The following is a 10,080-nucleotide window of genomic DNA, read 5'->3' on the forward strand; positions in this document are numbered from 1 at the left end:
CACCCAGAAAAAGCAGACACTTTTGGCTTATTCAGCCTAAAATTGCTCTCTTTAGAGACCTGGATATTCAAGAGGCATACATCAGTTCTGACAAAGAGGAGTCAATTGTTTACTTAAGCATTCTCTACTGATACCTGTATTGTCACCTGGAATAGAAAGGAAGAAAACTTTTAGTCACAAAATAAAAGAAATAAAGATGAAAGGCTCTTTTTTTCCTCCTTTTTAAAAAATTGCTTTGAGCTTGTCATTCAGATGTTGCATACCTCTTTGGATTCAACATAAAGTTCACTATATCTCAAATGTATGGATCAGTGATCTTTAGTCGTTCTCTAGTTTGGGTATGTAGCCAAATGGATGGCTACCTTTTAAGGAAGCAAAGTCCCAAACACTTGTTAGTTTAATTTCATCCAGAAGTATTAAGCAGATTGGTGTACAAGTGAACTTTTTTCCCCCATTTAGTTATTAATAGCCTAGCTGTGCTAGGGTCTTGACTTTATTTTCGTTTGTCTAAAAGCTTTAGACAATGTTGGATTAAAATACCTACTACTGTTGCTGGAGGACCTGGTTAGGTCTTTCTGAATAATTGAAAGAGATGGCAGTCAGGTTTCCTTTTGTACTGGTAATTGTTTTGTTCCTTGCGAACTTGGAGAGTGTATTAAGATGTAGTTTTGGCTGGATATTTACATACATTTGTTAAGATATTACAGTAGGCACTTGCGAGAACCCTCTAAAAGTAAGAGTTGTACTGATAAAAAATTGCTTGTGAATCTTGGGAACTTTGGATGCATCCGTAACAATTTGGGGGGAAATGGAGGAAGCGTGGGATGCTTTCCCAGATTATTTACAGAAATGAAGTGGCACTCTACATCCTCACCTGATACGGGTGCTTTAACAATACCTTGATGCATGGATTATTGTTAGCAAGATTAATTCAAAAGCCCATGGATGCATTATGCCTTTGCTTTTCAAGGCTGTTTAATACCGATTTTAAAAACCATAGGAGAGATTCACTATTGTTAAGGGCTTTACCCATCAAATAAGAAGTTGTTTGGACCAGAAGAAAAGCATTTCCCCCCCCTTGTCTCCCTGTAATCCCATGTCAAAGGGTGATGTCTGAAGTGCTCTTATGCTTTAATGGGGAGCCATGATCTGGAGCGAGAAGAAACTGGGAACTTTGCTTTTCAGACTCTGAACCTATTTCCCTGACAGAGCAAGGTTTCCAGAGCTAAAATCCAAAGAAGGTGCAATTCCTATTTCACTGCAAAGCTTTACCCTGAGCAGCATGTATTGTATTTACTCCTGCGTGCTTGGGGTCTGCAGGATATTGCAGGGACAGTGTGCCAGGCAAATCCACTTGTGTGAAAGAAAGCTCCTTGGGAGAGGAAGGTAAATCAAAACCAAAAAAGGACCTGACTGTATCCACAACTTGCTCATTAGAAATACATTGCTGCTTTTGTTATGTACAGTAATTATCTGTTATTCAGGCTCTTGCTAGCCTTTTTTTTTATTTACTTTTTTTTTCTGCAACCGATTTCTTCCGAGCAAGGTAAGTATTTTCTTTGGTGGAATCCCATACATTGTCTTTAAATAAACAGGAAGCCTAGTTTTCCTGGATACAACAGGAATATAGCTTTCTTACTCAGGGTGATGTTTTGCCAGTGGCTTTCTGCCGAAGCTGGGAGCAATGCTGTCTGTACTCCTCTGCCTTTCTCCCGAGTAGCAGCCTGTTTTTGAATTCCACAAGTTAATGCTTGTTAATGATGACATGTGACAGAGGAAGTGCCTCAGGATAGCTCTGAATAATTTGAATATTCTGGACTTTAGCATCAACTTGGGAAGGATTTGATTCTCTCTTTATGTTCCGGTCAGATAGCTATAAGCAATTATTCATCTTTTCAGTACCCTGTTTCCTTTTGGGGTTGTTAATCAAATGAGACCATTGTCATCCCAAGATCGGAAAGAAATTAATGAGGTGCTTTTGCTTTGATACGGTTTAATCAACTGTAATTAGATTTGATCCAGAGTTGTTCAGATGGGGGGTGAGGGGAGAAGCCAGTGGCTGCTTAGCATCATGCCTTAATTTGGTATTGGTTTGAAGAGGTCCCCCTGTGCAGCATGGCTGTTCCAGGACATCATTACTGGGGACTCTTTAAGTGACTTGGGTGCTTGCTGTTTACCTGTTTGTTTATCCGAAGGGCTTAACTTTTGCTCATACCACTTGCCTCGCTTTTTTTTTTCCTTGGTGCTATTGTCAGATCGTTCACAAAAATGTGACTCCTGCAGCTGTTACTGGAAGGCTGTTCCAAAACCTCAGTTCTCTGGTTACTATAAACCACCTTTAGTTTCTAGCCTCATTTTCCCCTGTGGTCAGTTTTTCTTTGACCTTATGCCAACTCTTCAGTTTACCTTGCACAGCTATTTTTCTGTTCCCCACAGTGCCTTCCCCGAAGGGCGTTTTGGAAGCTTTTTGGCATGGTGAGGTGCCGGGTATCGGCTGTTCTTGCTGGGAGGATGTGGGGGGGAAGGAGAGGGTCACCTGGCACTTGCGGGGCTGGACAGTAGGCAGGTTTGAGAACTGGTGCCTTGTGTCACAGGGTGGCACGGATTTTTAAGATGAGGCACAGTAGCTTGTTAAAAGCATCATAGCAAAAATACATAGAAGGACTCATACCCTGTTAGGTGTGGTTTTCCAGGATTAAGTAAATGAAGTTCTCTTAGTCACTTCCTGTTTCTCCAAGTGCACTGGTTTTCACTCTAGTTTGGGGTATTTCTGCAAGCAGTGCAGTTGGTCAAGATGGTTACCAAACAGCACTTGCCCCTTGGTTGCGCTGCAGGGGTGCCTGTGGGGCTGTGGTACAGATGGGGTCAGGTAGCTGCTCTGGGTCGGTGTGGTGGAACTGAATGGTTGCCTTCGTCTTGCTTCAGCACTGCACAGCTGAACTTATCAGCAATATTTGAAATGAGCGATTCATGCTTAACATAAGCACATGTGTCTTCTGTGAGGCTTGTGATGCCTCTGGTTCGAGTATCATCGGTGGCTTTTTCATAAAGCCATCACGTTATGGCTCATAGTTGTCCAATGACTGTTTAAAACCCCCCTGAAATTTTTCCTCACTGTTTCTTTTGCAGAGCTCTTTAGTCCTCATAACTTAATCATCTGTCTAGTCTTTAATGCCATCAGCTTTTTTTTGAAATGCCAGTTCTATGTGCTGGTAATATCTCCTAGTTTTGCATTAAAACTCCATAGTTTAATTGTAAGTAACAATTAGCTCACTTGTAGTTTTGGTGGATCCAGTTCTGAACCAACAGAGACCAGTAGGGAGTCAGTGTTGCATTTTAACCCTGTTTTCACTGTCTTCTGAATTTTTCCTTCATAGTGCTTTATAAAGCCTTACAAAGTGAAATTAAGTGGGCAGTTGCTTAACCAAATATTAGTAATATCCTTTTTGTTTAGGAAGTTTCATATTTAGTACCTGTTTTAAGCATGTGAACAATCTTTGCAGATCAGGAGAACCGCAAAATACTTGTGTGGTTTATCTGTCATACAACTGTGAGAAGTTCCAAAGCTTATTTTGAAGTCCTGCAAGAGTTGGATCAGATGCAAGGATTGAATTATCCTCTTTGGGGGTGATGTGACTACTAATCTAATCTTCTCAGGGAATCCCATCAAGCTGTTTAATGTCATACTGAGTTTTGGGGAAGATATATTTCATAGAATTAAGTAGTTCAGAAAAAGCTGATATACTTTTCTGGTTCCAGTACCTTGTCTCTGCAAGCTTTAATGTTTGTCTGTTTTACTAGTTTGTGGGTTGCCAGATACTATCTGTGTTTCCACTTTCTACTTCTGGCAAATCAGCCAGAGTTTGGAATATCATCCTGTGCTCACATCTGATCTGGGTTAAATCTGAACTCGTGGTTGATCTGGTGCATGATACTGGCATTTATGGTCATGTTTCTCTGGCCTCAGATGGTTGTGGTGACTGCAAATTGAAGTTATAGACATTTCATCTGACTTGCATACTTGCTTAGAAATTCACGTAGATCACTGCGCGCCATATCCCACCTCCCAATACCTTCAGAATCACTGAACAGAGGTTGTCGCTGTCTTCCACAATCACCTTTTAGAAATTTGCCAAAGAAAAAATGTTTCCATGTATCATAACTGCTATTCTAGTTAAGTTGAGGGCATCACCTTGTTAAAAGTGCAAAGCTGAGGTTTAAGACTTTTTAGGATGTGATTGACATATGCTTTGGATCAAATTTGTTAATAAAATTCCTGCTTTTAGATAATTTACAAATTACTTCTAAATTAGCAAATCTAGTCACTTTGTTCACCAGCAATATCTAAATGTATTGAGACAGGATGAATTTTTTTTCTCTTAATTCTTTCTCCTTTAGTATAAAAAGGGCCAAGTGGCCTTACTCTTTTGCAGGTAAGGTAATCACAGTGACCTCCTCACTTCAGAAGTGTTGCAGGTCAGACTGCATAGTTTATGGATAGACAAGTTATTTAAAAGATAAACAGGGCTGAAGTCACTTTATAACATACAATTTCAGTGCTTACAGAAATTCTGTACAGGCTATTTGCTTTCCACCATACTTTTTTTTAGCATAGAAGACTTCTTTGACCAAGACGTAAGTTGGTCTTGATTAACTCTGAAATACAACTAAACCTCTCCTAACAGAGAGAGCTTCCATGCCTTGTCATGGTGATGTTGACAGTATAAATACAATTTTCTTCCAGTCCCATCCTGTCCTGAAAGGACACTGGAGGAAATCTTGTTGGCTAGTTTGTCATTAATGCCTATACTCTTGCCAAGGGCCCATATTACTGAGCTACATGGCTTACAAATAGCTATTATCTTACTCTTCCTTCCTTTTCTCTTTCAACAGGAAAAACCTAAATGAAGGCAACTTATAAAAAGCAGATGTTGCAAAGATGAGGAAAATGCATCATATGTTGAATTGAGGAAGTAGCTGTTGCTGTAGCTGTGCTCTTTAGTTGTATACAAACACCGTTTTGCATGTGGGTTAGGTTTTTTGGGGGTTTTGTTTGTTTTTCCTGCACACAGTAGCTGGCAGACTGAAATGGGAGTCTTCTTGGAGTTGAATATCAAATGGCAGAAGAAAAATTTACAGGTGCACGTTAGCCAGGCAAAGGCTGGGTTTACAAGTGATGGTTGCTATATGGCATGTGGAAAATAGAATGGATTCCTTTTAGGTAGTGGTGAATAATCTGACCAACTTCTTATGTTTATGGATGCGCATTGCCACTTAAATGGATAAAAAACATTCTTTCCTTCGGTATTGCTGGACCTTTTGTTAGTATTTGTGCTATCTACTCCAGGATGAAGTGAGCATGTTTGTAATTTTGTTTTTTGTCAGATTGGTTAATCACAATCTTTCTCTATTTTTATAGAGCAAATTCGATTAAAGAATATAAGGAATGTATATGGAAGATGCTTGTGGTATCGTTTGCGACTGTTAAAACCACAACAAAACATAATTCCTACAGTAAAGTAAGTACATTTCATTTGCATGACTTCCTATTAAAGCAATTCGTACATTTTTATTTCTATAAAAATACATATTTTTTTTTGTAATCAAAGTAGCTGGAGTTAGTTACATAATAATGGCTTTTGTGTCACAGAAGAGACATTTGCAGTCTTCTATATTTGAATAATTAATAAGTTAATCGTTATTACCTAGTAGAGCTTGAAATCAAAATGGATGCTGTTTGTCCTTCATAAAATATCTGCTAAATGAAACCACTGAACCTCAGCACTAATAAATAAGTAAACAATGCATTTATTTATTCCAAAAAGTAATCCTCCCTCACTGAAATTAGTGGTGCTACTGATGTCTTTTGATTTAAATGTTTAATATGTAAACATATATTCAAATATACAACAGTAGTAATTTTTATGTTCCCAGCTGATGGTTTTATATCCTCCAATTCTTTGTTTATTACTCCCATCCTCAATATTTTGCTGCCTGTTATGCATCTGTTTCAGCTTTTTTTTAACACTGACTTTGTCTAGGATCAGGTTAAGGTCATCCTTTAGAAACGGGAAATATTATTGTACACCTGCTGAGGACAGGCTATTAAAGAATGGAAAGAGCCTTTGTTGATAGTGGCCTGCCTCTCTTTTAACAAATTAATTAATGTCTGAGCAGCTGTCTCATCAGTGTCAAAGGTGGTGTTATAGCTCAAATACTTACACCTGCTTTAAAATGGCTTTAATGTTTCGTGCTATTTTTATATTATTTCTTGAAGACTGATATCAAGTGGCTTCTGATGTTATTTGTAGAATTAAGCTAGTGATAGTGGATTTGTACATCTAAAAAATTTTGTCTTCCAAACAGGAAAATAGTCCTCCTTGCTGGCTGGGCATTATTTTTGTTTCTTGCATACAAAGTTTCCAAAACGGACCGAGAGTATCAAGAATACAACCCATATGAAGTTTTACATTTGGATCCTGTAAGTAACAGCACCTTTCACTAGTCTGTACTGCTATGACTGTATATTCTATGGCTAGATGTCAAATTTAAGACTTTTTTTTTTTTTTAAACAAAATAAGTTAAGTTTAGTGATATATCTGCTGGTTTTGTTCTCTTTTTTTTGGCATCTGACAGTTGCTGTTGCATATTTTGAAGTCAGTCATTAGATATTCTTTGCCTGTACCTGTACTAATTTATAACTTTTGTATCTAACTCCTCCAAAATTCTCGTGGCTTTCTTAATATAGTGAGATGGAGTTTTTTATCAATTGATGATGTTTTCCTCACTTGGTACAGAAAACAAAAAAGTCATTCTGCTTTGTATGCCCTGTGAAAAGCCTTTTAATAGCCATTTTTAGGGATGCTGCTGGATAAGCTGTATAAATAAGAATGTGGATTCATTGGATTTACAGTTGTTATACAGCAATATTTCTCTTGTAAATGAAGGGCTTCACGAAAGGGTGTTGGTGATGCACATTTTGATGTACTAAAGGTTACCTTGAATTTCAGTTGCATTTGTGAATGCAAACAACAAATTCTAAACAGTGATACCAGCCAACTGGTTTATTAAACTGGGAAAAAAAAAAAAAGATGTAGTGTTTATCTAGGAAACAGATGCAGTGCTTTGTTTATATTGAAGGCCTGATTCATAATAGATATAAAAAGTTATATTTCCTGAGGAGACAAATAGACCTTCTGGACATATCTTAAACTCCTATTTAGTCTTGTCAAACTCTTTTCTTCGTCTTTACCACTACCTCCAGCAAATTCTCTGCTTATGGTAATTATTTCCTGATACAAAGCTCCTCTTTTGAACAACAGTAGACTCATCTTTTCAGTTCTGAAGTCCGGGGTATGTTTTACGCTCCAGTCTAAGGATACAGCTGAGCACAAGAATATGGAAGAACTTTGAATGTACCTGTTTTGATTAAACTTGATGTGTATTGTCAGTGTGGGAGAGCTTAAAATGTATATGAACACTTGTTGTGGTTTAACCCGGCAGGCAGCTGAACACCACACAGCCGCTTGCTCACTCCCCTCTGCTTTCCAGTGGATGGGGGGAGAGAATTGGAAAAAAAGTAAACCCCCTGTGGGCTGAGAAAAAGACAGTTGAATAAAACAGCAGAGGAAAAGAATAACAGTAATAATAATCTTAATGGTAAGAGAATATACAGAATATACAAAACAAGTGATGCACGATGCAATTGCTTACCACCCACTCTCCGATGCCTAACCTGTCCCCAGGCAGCTCCCCCCTGGCCAACTCCCCCCGAGCATGATGTCATATGGAATAGCCCTTTGGCCAGTTGGGTCAGCTGTCCCGGCCATGCCCCCTCCCAGCTGCTTGTGCACCAGGCAGAGCATGGGAAGCTGAAAAAGTCCTTGATTGGTGTAAGCACTGCTCAGCAACAATTAAACCATCAGTGTGGTATCAACATTATTCTCATCCTAAATCCAAAACACAGCACTATGCCAGCTACTAGGAAGAAAACTAACTCTATCCCAGCCAAAACCAGGACAACATTAATAAATACATCTCTTGCCATTAGCAGTGTGGCTTGTTAGCATAAGGTTAGGCATCACTGGTACTGCTTTTCTATGCAAAGAAAGCCCTTAGAGCAGATAACCAGACTCTAGCCTGTCATGTGCAGAGGCAAGTTATTTAAATTCAACTTCTGCTCAGTTCCTCTGTGAACGACTTGATTGCTGACTCACGTGTTCTCACTGATGCACAGGAATGGTATATGTTGGAACTGTTCATATATCTTGGCTAACTTTAGTTAGACAAATCAGGCTAGGGATTAGGTCACCAGAGGATTTTCTTTTGTCATCTTTGTCAAATTTCTACAAGTAACAGCTCTGAGGGGAGAAAAGAATGTATGTAGTGATAGAGGGATGGAGCATATTGTCATAAGGACAAGTTGAATTAAAGCCAGAGATGTTACAAGAGGGATGAAGAGATAGGTGTGAAGATAGAGCAGTTGAAGTAGGGTTCAAAATAGAGTCCAAGATTCCAGAGCGTGTTTGGTTTTTTGTATTTCTGTGCTATCAGACAATGTCTGTTAAATCCCCTTGAAAAAACTTCAGACTACATGAAAGTTAACAGCTTTCTTCTGTTACCATTCAAGTGGAACCTTTAGAGTCGTTGCCAGCCCTGCTGATGTTGAAGTGATACAGATGTTGATACAGATGTTGAAGTGTTGTTAGATAATGGAAATGTTGCTTTTAAAAAACAAAAAACCCCCAAACTTAAGAAAAAGTTGCAGACAAGTACTTGAAAGTTTTGCTATACAATAATTCATTTCTTTACATTCATCCTGTGGGCAAGATTTTTTTTTTATATTTTAATCTTATGTTAGCATATCAGCTTATAACAAGAGGCTTTTTCCTCCAGGGGAGAACCACAGCATGGACAAAGTCAGACAACGTACATGCACCTTATTCTATATAAAATATTAGCACTTTGGTTTGAACATAGAATAGCTCTTTTTAGAGCATACGACTTGAATTCACTAATACATAAGGCACTCATAGGATTACTGATTTATTGAATAAGTATCCTTACTGCCATTTTACAGGTGGGATCCAAGGTGAAAAGCTGAGGCTCAAAACTGATTATAATTTTGGATTCTTTAAGTAAGGCAATGGGGCCTTAATTTTTTTTTCGTGAGTTGTTAATATAGGGAAGCTCTGCATTCCAAGCAGAGTGCTGACTGACATCAACTGTCCTAGGCTGCTAAGCATTTCTGTAAGTCAGGCCTAACCTCTGCAGCCTAGCTTTTGAAAATAAGGAGTAAGCAATTAATGATAGATGGAAAGTTTGTCATCAGTTTATCAAGAATCGCATGCAACCTCTGTGGCAGAGAGAGAAAAAAAAAATAAGATTTTTTTTCTTTATGGGCAGCATTCATGTCAGCCATGAAAACCCTTCTGTTCTCCAACAACCTGATTTTTTTTTCTCCACTTCCCAGCTTCTGCTACTCATCTGGCATTCTTTATCTAGACTCAAAATGGCTGTTTTTACTTGAAGTCTAACTTACTGTGGAGTAAATTCATCCTGTGCAGGCATGCTGTTGAAAACTAGTGTTGGAAAATGATAGACACATTTTATAGAGAGAGATAAAGGAACAGCAACTGAAGCCTCAGGGTAGTTAAATCTCTGATTTAAATTTATTGAAACAGTACCATTATCTTTAAATAACTTCTTGTATGTTTATTATGCAGTTAAGGTCAGCATGCTAGGCCTCTCTACCACAAAATGTTGAAGAGTCCTATGGTTATGGTTCTGTGAAACTTAGCAGATAGGTTAGTAGAAAAGCTTTACCTGTGTTTACTATAAAGTTTTGCAGATTTTCTTGAATAGTGAAGTTCACAGTCCAACCTGAAAGTTAATGTACAGGGAGTTGTGTTGGTGGCATTTAACAACGTGCTGTAGTAGAATAAAATAAATCTCTTTCTCAGGTATAGGTAATATATTCCCTTTGTTCAAGAAGTTTAAAATAATTTATGGGTAGGATAAGTCTAGTCAAAGGCATTCTTAAGCGGCAGGGCTTATCCACTGTTCCTGCTGGCTGGCAGA

The 10,080-nt window shown here is 38.4% G+C and overlaps 1 protein-coding gene across 4 annotated transcripts in view; it reads left to right on the forward strand.

Moving 5' to 3' along the window:
- The first annotated feature begins 5,423 nt into the window (after positions 1–5,423).
- The window catches only part of SEC63 (SEC63 homolog, protein translocation regulator), a 42,059-nt gene continuing 37,402 nt past the window's right edge, over positions 5,424–10,080 (forward strand). For 2 of the 4 annotated variants that reach the window (XM_035888768.1, XM_035888777.1), the window contains exons 1-2: positions 6,404–6,481; positions 9,473–9,648. Coding sequence is in view for 1 of the 4 variants with exons in the window: in XM_035888771.1 (XP_035744664.1) it covers positions 6,459–6,481 (23 nt within the window). In the remaining 3 variants the exon portion in view is untranslated. Of the gene's footprint in view, positions 5,520–6,366; positions 6,482–9,472; positions 9,649–10,080 lie in introns of those variants that run through there. The other 2 variants (XM_035888779.1, XM_035888771.1) reach the window with 2 other exon arrangements.

Source organism: Egretta garzetta, unplaced genomic scaffold (assembly GCF_000687185.1).
Source record: "Egretta garzetta isolate BGI_Z169 unplaced genomic scaffold, ASM68718v1 scaffold10, whole genome shotgun sequence".
Classification (NCBI taxonomy): domain Eukaryota; kingdom Metazoa; phylum Chordata; class Aves; order Pelecaniformes; family Ardeidae; genus Egretta; species Egretta garzetta.